The following is a 15,137-nucleotide window of genomic DNA, read 5'->3' as shown; positions in this document are numbered from 1 at the left end:
TGAAGACACAGAATTCAGGTAGCTCCAGAACAGACAGCACTCTTAGCCCTCATCTGCCTAACTCTGAAGACTTGTGCCTCAACTATAAAGATGAAGAACTCGTATCTGTCAGTAATAAAGTGTGAATTAGTCCCAGACATGCAGCTGTCCCTGAGGCAATGGAAATATCAATTCAGCTCTACCTAGAGGAAAAAAATATTTAATGTATCTGTTTCCAAACACATATATACCATATATATCAGCTAATCTGATTCCCTAAAAAGGTGACATAAACTCAATCAATGAGCACCTAAACCTAGTATATAACAAGCACTTTATATTCTATTAATCCTAAAAATCTGTAATTCCAGCATGAAAATATACAGAAAAATATTTTCCTAATATTTCCAATAAACACACACATTCACACACATCAAAACTTAATATTAAGATGTTAAGTTTGATTTCCAATGAACTATTTCTCAGGAAACACCCATTATGATGATTTCATATGTACATTTTGCTTTATTAAAAGTATGGCACTTTATATAACAGCAGAAATAATTACATGATTTCACATCCAGAAGCAATAAAATGTAGAGGTGCAAACATTCCTTATTACCAATAAAACTAAAAAAAGTTTCAACATGTTCTGTAAGCCCTTAATTGCATAAAATATATTTAGCATCATTTACAGCCAGTACACTTATATAAACTAATTATCATTACCTTTCTTTTACATTCTGCAAAAGAAATATGTTAAAGTAAAGAAGTATGGCGAGACAAACATGAATTAAAGGTCAGTTCTGATCATTCATGGGGAAATATAAGCTGATAATTATAAACTACTAGATAACACAATGATTTTAACAATTTTTAATGTTTTTAAAGTTAAAAAAAACTCCACTACATGCCATATTGAAAGAAAAGGTTTTTTTTTTTTTTGAACTGCAGCACCTTTCGACAACAAAAGATTGCATCCTGTTCAACCACACTATATAAATTATAACATTTGTGGAAAATATGTACACACAAACATAAAGCAAGTGTTCTAACAGTTAATAAACGTTGTCTTGGCAAGCAGTTTCCAGAAACAATACTAACATCTGGTAATAAGAACTGCCACCATTTTGAGTTTTCCATTGCTATCTTCATGAAACAGGAAGCCTGTAAACATAAGATGTTAAAAAAAATTTAAATAAAGATGTAAAGTGCACTCAGTGCACTCTAAAAAGTACTACCTTCACACTCTTAGTCAAGTAATAGGATTAAAATACTGTACCATTTCTTAAATGCACTGAGTACAACATAAAATTACAACCAATTCATAATCAGAGCCAGCTGATAAGAAAATAATGCATCCAAGAGGATCCACTTAAAAAAATGACAAACTACAAAGACTTAATTCCCCTTATGTTTAAACCAATGATATGTCCAGTGTTTCATTAGCTCCTTCAAAAATACCATGTTAAAAACATAAAATTAACTTCATCCTAACCAGAGACATACACAGACTCTTATCTAACAAACTGCTAAGCTTTGGTTATATAAAGTGCAGTTCAATAATGTACCATCCCAATCATTCAAATCCATCCAGCTATTTTGCAGCTCACCATCTTCAAAACAGTTTTCTTTTAGATTCAGTTCAGGTTTTCCATTGGTATTCACGTTCACAACAACTCCAGAATTCTCCAAGAACAATCTGCAATGTGCTTAACAATGCCTAGCTAACTGGCAATGAAGCTTAATGAAGTACAGCAGTTTATTCGTGCTACAACACATTCAAGATCTACCTTTTTTTTCCGTTAAATACCTTCACACTTTTTGTTGTATAAAATTTTCAAGTTTTATTATGATACAGGCAGTACATTCCATCACCCTCATAGCAACCTCAGAAGTGAACCTGTCATTTGGGATCTGAGGAAAGGGAAGCAAATCAGGGTATCTTGTTTTTAAACTGTCTACACCGTAAGCTTCCAATGTGTGAACATCATTTGTCAGTCCTTCAAGTTGCTGACTATATTCCTCTATTTTCTGAGCAAGTGCAGTTGGTTTTACATCTTTGTCAGACTTTCCCCTCACAGCATAGTCAGCTGCAATCAAAGCTAACTTGGTAGAAAGGTAACATTTAAAGCACACCCACTCATTGGCATTTTTATGAAGGTCATTCCTGGCAGCTGAGAAGTTTGCTCTGGCTTGTCTTAGCCATCTGCGTGCTTCCACTGGATTGCCAACCGACTTGAAAGTGGGAGGAACAAAGAACCTTTGAGAGTAAGTCTGTCCAGCTGAAGGGGGGCATTTTTCTTTGTTCTGTTGCTGTCTTTCAGATTTATGGCTCGTTGCTTCTTGATTCCATGAAGTATAGAATCTCTGAAATGAGTACTTGTCTGACTGAAATCGGGATGCTGAGGTTGAAAATGTTCGTCTGGAGGCCCTGTCTGCATTTTGATCTAGAAAAGCCTGTTTTTCTAATCTGTTGATTTCATTCTGCAAATGTTTAAAAACTTCATTGGCAATGTCATGGTTCTCTGGATTTTTGTCAGGATGCCATTTCAAATACAACCGCCTAATAATCTTTTTTCGTTCTGATTCTGGAAGCTTCCATGCTTGCTCCACCACAGATGTCACTTCTTTTAAGATTTCTGGTAAAGAATTAACCTTAAGCTTTTTGGGAGACTGATGTTTGGAAGAAGTCTTGTGGCTCTCTCTACCAGAGAAAAGAGGAGGAATGCTTCTCAGGCCAGGGGCGAGGAACTCGGTGGGGCTGGTTGGCGTAGAAGGAGCACTGTCCCTGCTTTGAGAGCTTTCCTCAGGTCTTGAAAACTTATACAGATCAAGAGAGCTAACTATTTTATATTCACTATAACCAATATCTATCTGATATATCTTTCCTAGAAAACTAGAATTGTCAGCATCTTCTCTTTCAACTTCTTGTACAATAATTGCATATGTGTATGTTGGCTGGTATGATCCATAGATATCACCACCTTCAGCATCAACAAGGTACCCAACATATTCTCCCGGGTAAAAAACATTCATTGGGTCCATAAGCAGAGTGTAATGAATTTCAGCAGGAATTGGTGTGCCAGGCATTGGAAGTTCCAGTTTTGATGGCTCCGAAGAGTCATATTTCACTCCTAAACTGTCAAGTTTCTCACCAATCCTGTAAATATCATTGCATCCTAGCATAGCAATTAAATATGAAGTGTCAGAAATCAAATTGTCAGTTGCTGATTTAAGAGTCATTGCCAATGCTAACAGGAAATTAATGTCTTTACTGTCTGAATGTTGAATGTAGAGCAAGATGACTGCATTACCAAATCGCTTCAAAAAAGCAAAAGTTTCACTTCTGCTGTGGGGTATAGGATTAAAACCTTTAACTCTTAATGTTGTTTGAAGCTTTTCAAAACAGGATACTTTCAATCCTTCTCTTAGGGCTTTGCAAAGTCTTATGGCTTTTTCTTCATTGGCCAGAAAAGCATTATCATTTTCATGCTTCATAATTCTAATCAGTCCTGTAATGAACTGTTCAGAAGACAAGAGTAACTGCAATCTTCCTTGAAGAGAACACAATGCTCCAAACTGACAGACTTTGGGAGTCTCTTCATCTAATTGTTCTTCAAGTATACTGCTCAATAATCGAGGTCTAAGTTTTTGAGGAAAGAGCATTATCAACTTAGTGTGAAATCCATGGTCTTTCCCTAAGTAGCACTGGCTGAGATCAACCAACATTTGCACACCAATATTCCCCTGGATTCTACTTTTATAATGTGGCGCATCATCAAACACTAAGATGCTTGACTTTACCAATCTACCATCCTGGCTTGGGAGGTAAAGCGCAAGGTCTCGTACATTCTCGAGATCACTCCTCACCTTGACTGAATCATTCTGTAGACTCCTGAACAGACCAGAAACTACTCTCTTAACTGTACGCATTTCATTAGGATCTAACTGTTTGCCCTCAGAATTTTTAAATATGCGGCTCAACACTTCAACGTATTGCTTAGTTGAAATAATATCTTCAGTACCTAAGTGTTTGAACAACTGGTGAAATGTGCCAAGTTCTAAAGGTAGCTTGTACAAATAAGGTTTAAAATCAGATTCATATTCTAGGTTTATGACTACCTCCTCAGGCTTCAGAAGTTTCCAACCATCTTCTACCATCACAAAAGCAACCCCTCGCAACTGAAAACGAAATTCCCTTTTTTCTGCACTGAGGAATTCATATATGCTCCTTAAGACTTTTGCTCTAGTTTTTACCATTTCTTCATCCAAAGTCGTTATGTTGCATATGTTTCTGCAGTTATTGATTACCTTATCAAGAGGAGGATCCAGGTTAACGTTAAGCATATTTAAAACTTGTTCAAGCTGTTCTTGTGGACCAAGGTCACTACCTTCTTGTTCTTTAATGCTTAAGGGTGTAGCTTTCTCTGGAAGAATAGGGCAGGATGTCCATAACAGCTGGAGTACATCACATTGCTTGAATTTTGGATTTACCTGTGCTCCATTGAACTTTATAAGAGGAAGTGTTCCATTTACCTCTTGATATTGAGGATGAAATCTAATGAATTCCGCAGGGGCCCGCTCAGGACATAAGAATGGTATTAAAGATAGTTCTTTCAGAAAATTTCCAGATAACAAATCCATTCGTTCTTGGAATATATGATGCAGAAGGATATCAACTGTATTTTGCAATGTTTCTTTGGACCAGTTTTCTGTATTAGCCCTCACACTGATTTCCTTAGCAAATTGTAACAACTGCTGCTGAGAAAGTATGTATTTTAGTCCAATATTTCTTAAGAATTCCACCCAGGATGTCATAAATGTAACATGATTTTTGGGTTTTATAAGTTGTTCCAATTTCTTAAAGAAATCATTAGGAATAAACAATTTTTCAGGAAGCATAACTTCAAAAACTCTCACAGTTCTATCATAGAAATGCTTGGCTTGCTTTAGTCTACTGTTAGCATCATGGATTATCAATAAACCTTCCAGTTTTTCAAAAAGTTGTTCCTTAATCTCTGATAATTCCTCAGCACTTGATAATCTATTCTTAAGGTAGATCAAGTGCTCTAATTTTGCATCATAAGAGAGATTTTCAATTTTTGGTAAGAGGTGTTTCAAATATACCTCAAGATCATCTACAGGTACACAACCAATCACCTCATATAGTTCTTTTAAGTGTATTTTTTCTTCAAGAAATGCAGATGATGATGATTGTGTCCATTTTTCCACTTCAGCTGAAGGGATACTTTTTGTAAGTACATAGCATGTTCCAAATTTTGCAATGCTCACATAGCGGCCACTGATGGATTTATAGCACGGAAGTGACTTTAAAATTTTTATATCATCTTGGGACATCAAATGATTCAAATTGCAGTTGAAATACATCAAAAGTGCCTCAAAATCATTTTCTACTAATTTTTCTGTTCTAAATGTTGAAGTTTGGACCATATAATGTAGAGCCTTCAAGATGCTTGTGGGGCTCTCTATATTTGCTGTGTGGCATGACAACAAAGGAACAAATGCACTGTCTTTGGAACAGATTTTGTTCAAAGCAAGCTGAATACAGCCAGCTTTCATTAGAGCATGAAAAACTTTATCACTCTGCGCATTTGGAAAAACTGCAATGTGCATAAGGCTGAGAGGAAGCAGAACATCTCCTTCAGGAACCACAAGCTGGTTGGCTGAAACAGTAAACTTTGTTCCTGGAAGCAATGCCCAGTCTTTTAGAGTATCAACAACAATGTCAAATGTTGGTTTTGTTTCTTCCTGATCTTCTTTCACACTTACAGATTCGCTGATAAAATGCCATGCATTCTTAAGCCAAGACTCACTTGCAAAATTGTCTTTCCACTTTGTGCAACTTTTGGTCTTATATTCTCGAGGCAACACAGAGGATAACAAATCAGCAAAGCTGGAAATGTCAAACACTTTTGCAACTTTATAGTTCAGTAAAATATTACTATATTTCAAATATAATGTATTCATAAACAAGTCTTTGCGGGATGGAATCAATTCATGATATGTTGTTAGAAACTTGGGTCGTTTTGCATCAAAAGTTTGCAAAACACTGTCCAGTGTAATGAGAAGGGGCAATCCCTCAACTTCAATCTCATTTTCTTCTGCATCTTTAAAACAATAATCAACTAAAAGTTTTAAACTATGAAAAAGTTTTAGATTAGTCTGCTGCAGACGACAAGGCAGCTTCCCAATATGGCAATTAGTGTCAGGAGAGGAAAATGTCATTAAAAAAGATCTGATATCAGCAGGGGTCACATAACTAACAGGAATATCTGCATCTATAAGACAGTGGTAAAGATTAGCAGTTTCATCACAGTTATAAACCAAGTTGAAACCAATTTCTAAAAGGAGATGTTTCAGCCTATAGACATTCTCTGCTACTGTTTTGCGTGTGGTGATATTATAATCTGCATTTTTAAGGTGTTGCAATTCATCCTGTAGTAAATTGTCAAAAAATGGTCTAGTTTTATTTGAAGTAGACATATTGATCCAAGTAATTATAACTGCAGAGTGCAAGTCAGAGCCATCAATATTTGGAGCCCGCACAACAGGTAAAAGACGTTTCATGTCTTCGTGAATGCAATTGTAAAGTGCTTTCACTAGACAATATAAATCTGGCTGTAGATCAAGACGGTTAACTGGGAAAAATGATAAAAACTTCTTTAAAGTGTCCTTTACAACATGAATAGGGGTGTTCTGTAACACTGATAATGTTGGATCAGAACCAGGGAAATATCGTTTTTTTAACTGTATTAGCAGTTCAACATATGCAGGCGCTATTAACGCTGTCATTAAACTGTTATTCCAGTCACTTCGAACACCAACTCCATTATCATCACGCCACAGGTTCCTTCTGGCTGAATCCAGTGCAAAGTGGCCATTCACATGAAATGGCAGCCCAGTCTCCAAAGAGAGAGGCAAAAAACAGAAGGCCCTATGGGGTTTTTTATGGTTGTGAGTAATGCAGGCAGCTACTCCACCACGTGGGAAAAGAGTAATATCTTGGTTCTTGTGAGCTGATATGACACTCTTAGATACTTTCTCCATACTTGAAAAGCCTGATCTATTACAAATTAGCCACGTAGTAAGATTTCCTTCAGAGTCCTCAGTATCCATAGTATAGGTTATTTGTTGAACTGGTATGTCTTTGAGCTGCCTCTTTTTAGTAACACTATCAATTACAGATGCATGAAATTGTTTCCTTTTCAATCTGTCTCCATCTGTGATTTTGCCCTTTACTGAATACAGCACATTTAGAGCTCCAGTACTTTTATCTATTTCACAAATAGAAATTTTTTCCATGTGATTAAGAAACATTAGAAGTTCTGCCCCATCTGAGCGCAGTTTGTCCAAAAGATTCTGGACCATCCTGTCTGATGCTGGAACGGATGAAATTTCCGAAACTTTTGCCATTTCTGCATTACGAAGAGGAAATCTGAACATTGTGCAATTATCCAGTTTAAAATGGGTTCCCAGATAAAGATCCAGAACATCTGAGAACTGTGTCCTAAAATCTGCATCCAAATCTCTAAACATGCGTCCAGGACTAATGGATGTGGCCCCTGGTGCATATCTGGCATGAGGATCAAAAATACACAGGATGTCATTGCCAGAAATAAAAGATGGGCAGTCTGTGATATGATACACAGAATTGAATCCTATTCCATATTGTCCAGTTTTATAAGGATTTCCTTCTTTCGTGCCTTTTCCAAGATTCTGAATTCCTCTAACATCATCTTCTGTAAATGGCTGGTTGTTGTACACACAAAGTGCTGGCCCTTGCAATGGGGCCCACTTATCATCAAATATTCTATCAACTGGATGCTGTCTAGGATCAAACACAAAACAGATTTCTGTCGCCTTTGCATCATCAGCATTTTGAAGAAGCTCTTTCAACATTTCCTTTTCAGAAGGATATGCATTAAGGATGCTCTTAATTCTGCTGGTCAATTTTTCTTTCTGCCCAAATTCTGTGCCAAGTGTTGTAAAACAGACATTGGATGCATATCTTTCTAAGGCTTTGTGTCGCTTTGGGACTGCTCCTAGTTTTACTGCTACCTCCCTGGGTATGTCAGCATGACAGTATTTTACAGTGGTATCCTTTACTTTTATCCAAGGGCAATCATTGTAGCATAACGATTTAGCAGGGAGAAGCATAAGATTAGTATCTGGCAATAATATCTTGCCATAATTTTTCTCACAAAATTCTTGTTTCTTTTCTCTAATGAGACTCCATATTCCTTCACTGATTATTCGTCGGCAAAGCTGAAAATTCTCTTCTGTTATTTGCTTTGTTTCTCTTTCTTGATCAATAGATTCCAAAACAAGAGCAAAATCTTCAACAGTGAATGACTGCCTCACACCCACACTTTCAAAAAGTTCGCGGAAATTATTTTTATATTTATTAGGCAACTGATAAAGGTATGGTGCCGCCTCAAAATTTAAATGAAATGAAACCTTTTCTGAGTCAACATATGTATTCTCAACTAGAATGAAACTAAAGGGTTTTAACTTATCAATAATTGATATCTTAGTGATTTCATTTTGCATCAAGGCTTCATGAAGGTATTTGTAGCAAGCATTGGTGATATTCTCCTGGTACAGAGTAATTCCATCATCAACTGATTTTGCTACTTCTTTCAACTGGTTTATAACCAGATCAACTGTTGGCTTCTTGAGTAATCCCAAAAACTCTTTAACAGCCAATGACACTGAACCACAACCTCTAAAGGAATGGGAGTTTTCATTTAGAATTGGTTGCAAAAGACAAACTATATCTTGATGTTCAGCTGTATAAAGGTCAGTTGCTGCAAACATGGTTTCAGGCTTAAAACTGTTACCTTTCCAGTCCAAAGAAAAACCTGCTGGTTTTGTCAGAAATGGAAGGAAGGGGATTGTCTGATATTTTGCAGCAAAATCCTTTGCTCTAGGATCCCTTATTTTTAGTTTCTCATCAATAAGACTCAATAAGATACTACTTCTTAGGCATGCAGCAACATGATCACTTTTATTAATTTCAGCTACTGACACTGCACGTTCTAGCATGTCATCCCATAAAATATCATCTTTTGCCATACCTAACTGAACTAGTTTAATCAAAATAATAGGATTGAGATAATCCTGAGTAGAACCATAAGGGAATCTTCCATCTTTAATATCAAATAACTTTGCAACTCGTCCTTCAGGGTGGATCAATCTTGATGGCAAAACCAAAGGATGCCCCTCCAAGGAACAAGGAATACATGGAGTAACACGAAGAATTCCTGAAAACTCATCAACTTTTTCATTTAGAACAAAAATCATTAACGGATCTCTAAGTTCTGCTTCAATTTCTTGAATATTTGGAAAAAACACTTCAGAAAAAAACTGTTTCTCTGAAAATGTGTTTTCAAGTAGTATCTGTTTGCAGCCAGCTTCTTCAAATCCTAATTTTACTGAAGAAGGAAGTTCAACAGCACAGAGGTTTTTGGACCCAGTCTTCTTGAGGTATTTCAAAAATATCTTGAAGGCTGCTGAACCAACATCTCTTCTTTTAAGTATAGAGTCATCTAGAAATCTTACATTCTTCATGGAAACCCATGTAGATCCATCAGAGAAGACTTTGGTCAATTCTTTCCCTTTTCCATGAGCTATATCTTCATAAAATCCTTGGCAAATAACAGAAAAATCATCATGAACTAAATCAGGATCGGGCCACACTGCATAGTAAGTATAATCCATTAGCTCCCCACTAGTGGCCAGGTCCCGTAAGACACTCAGTGCCTGTAAGTAAGCTTTCACAATAACATGTCTCATGAACGTGGTATTCCATCGTCCTTTTGTATCTGTTTTCCAGATTTCTTTCCTATTTGATGTAACAGCAAAGCACCCATTGATATGAACTGGCAAGCCTGTTTTTATTCGTAAAGGTAAATAGCAAAACACCTCTCCAATGTGTGGTTTCACAGTCCACTTCTGCTCCTGGATTTCTGACAGCTGAACTCCTACTGCCCCACATGGAACCAGTCCTAGTCTTCTTCCACTCTCACTCAGGGAAAACTTCAGAGCCTCTCCTGTGTCCATGCAAGTACACAGAAGCCACGTAGTACACTCTACCGTTTTTTGTGACAACTCATCTGATGGCTTTTTTGATTGGCCAGACTTAGCCATTTCAAAGAGAGCAGCTGGGTCATCATCTGGACCCCTAAAAAGTGGCGACTGTAAATCAGCAATCCTTCTGAACACATGGTGAAATTCTTCCACTGTGATCTGAAGAATGCAAGATGATTTTGGTTCATCACTGGGAAGCTTTTTATTACTGCTGCTACAAGTCTTCATGAGCTTAGCAGCCTCTTTTAAAACACTTAAGACAGGTGTGTTCAATGCTTTGGAAGAGCAGGACTTTTTTTTAATTATTACTGTATCTTGTGCTAAGCTGGGGTTGGTTTCCTCAATTTTCAAGTACTTCAAATACATTGACTTTACACTCTGAGTGAAAATGATAAGCCTGTGTCCACAGAGACTAAATTCATCCACAAGAGAATAAATATCTGCTGTATTGTAGCAGGTACTACTAACTTCACTCACTTTTGCTTCCTGTTGAGTTCTAAAGGACAGTCGGAAAAGAGTTCCATTATAGCTGTAAGGTGCTTCTACTGTCAAAGGTAACTGACAGCCAAATACATCTATAAATGGTTTGAACTGATTAGGAAATTTTCTAAGTCTTTTCTGTTGTTTACTCCAATTAATTTTGATCCCAGGATTGGATTTGTCTTTAATGTGTTTACTGATATGATTTATGTTTGGATCGAACATTATCATGAATTCCCGACTCATAATGATAGGAATATCAGTGACATGGTACACAGAATTAAATCCAAGACCAAATTTTCCAACTTTGTCAACTTCTCCCCTTTTTAAAGATTCTCCTAACCTAGTTATGTTCACAAAATCTGAATCTGAGAATTGAGAATTGTTGAATGACCACAAAGCAGGTCCATGACAAGCTGCCATCCCTGGGTCTAGGAGATTCTCTCTTATGTCCATATTTCTTCTCATATCAATCAAGAAACTGCATTCTGTTGCATTTGCATCATCAGCATTTTGAAGCAGTTCTTTAAAAATATCTGACACTGAAGGGTATTCTTCCAGAATATTTTTAATTCTTACAGTAAGTGGCTCTCTTTGTCCTGACTGCTCAAATCCCATGTTTTCAGGATTTATCAGTCTTGTACTAAGGCATGGAACTCTTAGCCATTCTGCAGTTTTCATGGGTATGTCCTCATGCACCAAAATGATTGGTTCCACAGAATCCTCAAGTAAGTCATTAAGGTCATCAACTTTAATGTCACAATAACAGCATTCGTGAATTGGCTTCATGATAAGTTTAGAAGGATTTTTGCTATGATGTATAGGAACTGGTGTGTTGGGGCTTGCTGGAATCTGATTGCTATACAGCCATCTGATAATATTCAACATAAGATGAAGATTTTGTTTGCTTTCCTGTTCACTGAGATCTTGGTTACTTTTGAGATATATCTTCTGAATAACCATGGAAATATGATCTGATGTCAACTCCTCTATTGAACCACAGACCTTAAATAGTTGGTGGAATTTTGCCATGGTTTTAGGTACATTATGCAAATAAGGCTGAAGGTCAAGATCATGGGTTGGTTTAATCACAGCCTGGGCAAGTGGACAAAACTTTTTGCCAGTCCAAACCCATGGAAATTTTAAGGCTTTAAAAGAATCTTTCCCTTCATTTAGATGATCATGCATGAATCCGTAAATTTCAAGCAAAATATGCTGGAATTGATAGTAGTCTTCATCACTAAAGGTTTTTGAAGTATACCAATCAACAACAATTTTAAAGTGTTTTAAGACAGCACTAATGCTAGGTTTTGTGAAGATCCCTAATGCTTTTTCCAGGTTTACATGGATACTTTCAACAAGAGGAAGTGAGGAGCCAGTGAGAATTGCATGGCCTACGTCACACATATCTGGTGGTGCACAGAGATTACAGAGATCTCCTTTCCAGACCAAAGAGCCTGGATAATTTGGAGGCCTTTCCTTGCAGGCTGGAACCCATTTTATTTTCTTCAATGTCATCTTTCCTTCAGATGATTGCAACAGTGTGTGATTCTTATTTAAAACCAGTAACAGGGTTTTGGCTTTCTTCAGAAGAACATCTTGATCTGGACAAGCACTGACCTGTAAGGCTTCAATTTTTTTTGCCACTTGCACAACATCCTTTTCTTTGAGACTGGCTTCGTTTTTTAAACCAATCTGTCTCAAGGAGTGAAGAATATCTGGTGAGGTAAAAACTGAGGGTGGGAAATAGGTTCCTTCTTCATTACAAAAGAGATCCTTTAGTACTTCTATATCAGGGTCAAAGAGTTCGCCAGCTGATACCATCTGTTCCTGTGGTATCTGGATGAATTTTAATGGTGTTAACCACTCAAGCACATTTGGATTCTCATTTTTAAGAGAAGATAGATTCTCAAGGACCCATAACATAAACTGTGTTACCTCTTCATGTGAATAAAATGCATTTTCAATATCTTTTAAAACAAGCTTTAAGCAGCTAGTGGTCTTTAACTGTTCTATTTTCAACATGTTTGCCAGACGAATAGTAGCTTCATCACTACTGTCTATTACTGAAATAGAAAGTCGCAGATCTGCTGGGAGTTTGGCAGTATGGTGTAAGACTTTACAACCTTTCAATTTTGTATAAGAGGAAATTCCCTGACCAGAAGAATGGTTAATGCGCTTGAATATTGCCAATTCTTGAATAATTCTTTTCTCTTTCTCACTGCTATCAGTTAAACTAGCCAAGAACTTCCTCAGGGCATCTTTGTGTGTTGGAAGTAGTGAAGTTATTTGATTACACAATTTCTGCAATGGCATCTTCTCCATTATCTGCAAAACAGCACTTGGTAATGGTGAATGAATATATTTTTTAATAAGCGGATGTTGTATAGATGCATCTAATTTTTTAAGGACAAACCCTCCAAGTTTTTGTACAATGTCTGCTAAAAATTCTGGAAGCTGTGCTTCAGATTCATCGTCTAAAATGACTAATGATGGAATCCTGAGTCTAATGAGTTCCACACATGTCTGACCTTCCTCTAGTATAGTTCTGGGGATAAGTGGCATCTCATCAAATAAAGTCAAATCCTCTGAAAAATGTATATAAAGATTTTTCCAAACCATCTTAAGCCATGAAACAGATGGGTGATTTCTGTTTTCATCAAATGGATACCATTGAACAATCAATTCTCTGCCAGGCCAGAATGTATTCATTACTTCCTTGATAAGACGTGCAAATCGTTCTGGATTTAGAAGCTGCAGCTGAGTACATGGTCTTCCTGTAAATCATATACAGAAATGTCATAAATACATATAATTCTACTACAACAGCTTTCTATTCTCACAAATAAGACAGTATTGGAAAGTTCTTATTTTTTTTTTTTTGATGGAGTCTTGCTCTGTCACCCAGGCTGGAGCGCAGTTAGCACAGTCTCCGCTCACTGCAAGCTCCACCTCCCGGGTTCACGCCACTCTCCTGCCTCAGCCTCCCAAGTAGCTGGGACTACAAGGGCCCGCCACCACACCCGGTTAATTTTTTTGTATTTTTAGTAGAGACGGGGTTTCACCATATTAGCCAGGATGGTCTCAATCTCCTGACCTGGTGACCCACCTGCCTCGGGCTCCCAAAGTGCTGCGATTACAGGCATGAGCCACCACGCCCGGCCAGTACCGGAAAGTTTTCTAAGAGTTGGAAGTATATGTAAAAATTCAGCAAAACTGGGCTAAAATAATTTTTAAATAATAATAGTGATAGAAAATCTATATATAAATCCATATTTACAATAACCTGTGACAAAAATAATTCTGCCTGGAACATGCTTATTTTAAATAAATATACAAAATGCATTTAAATATGTTTTTTAAAGTATCCTATAATGTTCTGCAAATGAAATCAACATGGAAAACAATGTTTAACACTTATTTGCCCACAAATAAAAACACCAAGGAAAAATGCAGATAAAATTTATATAAGAATCTTTTTATTTAAAGGTAAAAATTGATACACAACCCCAATAAAGGCTGAGTATCCCTTATCTGAATGCTTGTGACCAGAAGTGTTTTGGATTTTGGACTCTTTTGGACTTTGGAAAATTCACATTGTACTTACCAGCTGAGCATTCCAAATCCAAAAATCTGAAATCCAAAGTGCTCCAATGAGCATTTCTTTTGAGTGTCATGTAGATACTTGTTTCAGATTTTGGAAGATTTGGGGTTTCAGATTTTTGGGTTAGGGACACCCAACCTGTATGAAGGATGTTTTCTGTTAACTTCAAGTTTCCAGGAGCCACACAGCTGCATGACCTACACAGAAGGTCATGAAGTCAGCGCACAGAGGCTAGAGTCTCAGTTGCAGCTGACCAGCGCTTTCTGAAGCTGAGGCAGCAATGAGACTTACATGGTTTCCTTTCAACAACTAAACAGATGTCTAATTTCAGTGCCATTTCATCTTTCTGGGACTGGAATTCTCTCATTTGGAAAAATAGTGGGGATGAGATTCTAGATCTAATGACTGCTCTATATTTATGCCCAAATACAGAGCATATTTACAACTTTTTCAAAGTACCCTTTATCTAGCTACTTATTATTAAAGTGTGCTCTTCAGAGCCCTGGGATTTTTGCAGAAATACTTTGGAGGCAACAAAGGGAGCACGTGGGGCAGTGCTGTGAAGGCAGCAGAGCAGCTCCGCTTTTGGATGTCTGATAAACTAGAACACTAAGAAGATATTTGCTTGGGTTGAAGGGGGCAGTTTTTACTGATTTTAACCACTGGCCTAGAAATTAACATTTTCTTTCTAAGTGAATTTAGTATTTCAGAATATAACATTTATATCAGTAGGAACAAAATGAAAAAAAAAAACACCATACATCTATAGGTATATTTTTCCCAGAGAAATAAAGAACATCTCAAATTCGATCTCATATAGATACTAACATTCAATATTCTCCCTATGTACATATGACTTCTAGACTCTTGAAAGAGTGGCAAGGCACAGTGGCTCACGTCTGTAATCCCACCACTTTGGGGCGCCAAAGCGGGTGGATCACGAGATCAGGAGTTCAAGACC

At 37.1% G+C, this 15,137-nt stretch overlaps 1 protein-coding gene across 4 annotated transcripts in view; it reads right to left on the bottom strand.

Annotated features, from left to right (window-relative positions):
* Positions 1–481: 481 nt before the first annotated feature.
* The window catches only part of SACS (sacsin molecular chaperone), a 113,383-nt gene continuing 98,727 nt past the window's right edge, over positions 482–15,137 (bottom strand). For all 4 annotated transcript variants that reach the window (XM_055244026.2, XM_055244027.2, XM_063618837.1 and 1 more), the window contains one exon: positions 482–13,349. In XM_055244026.2, the coding sequence (XP_055100001.2) occupies positions 1,795–13,349 (11,555 nt within the window). In that variant the 3' untranslated portion in view covers positions 482–1,794. The remainder of the gene's footprint in view (positions 13,350–15,137) is intronic.

The sequence above is a fragment of the Symphalangus syndactylus genome, chromosome 15, assembly GCF_028878055.3.
Source record: "Symphalangus syndactylus isolate Jambi chromosome 15, NHGRI_mSymSyn1-v2.1_pri, whole genome shotgun sequence".
In the NCBI taxonomy this organism is placed as follows: domain Eukaryota; kingdom Metazoa; phylum Chordata; class Mammalia; order Primates; family Hylobatidae; genus Symphalangus; species Symphalangus syndactylus.
This window is presented reverse-complemented; position numbering and strand designations above follow the sequence as displayed.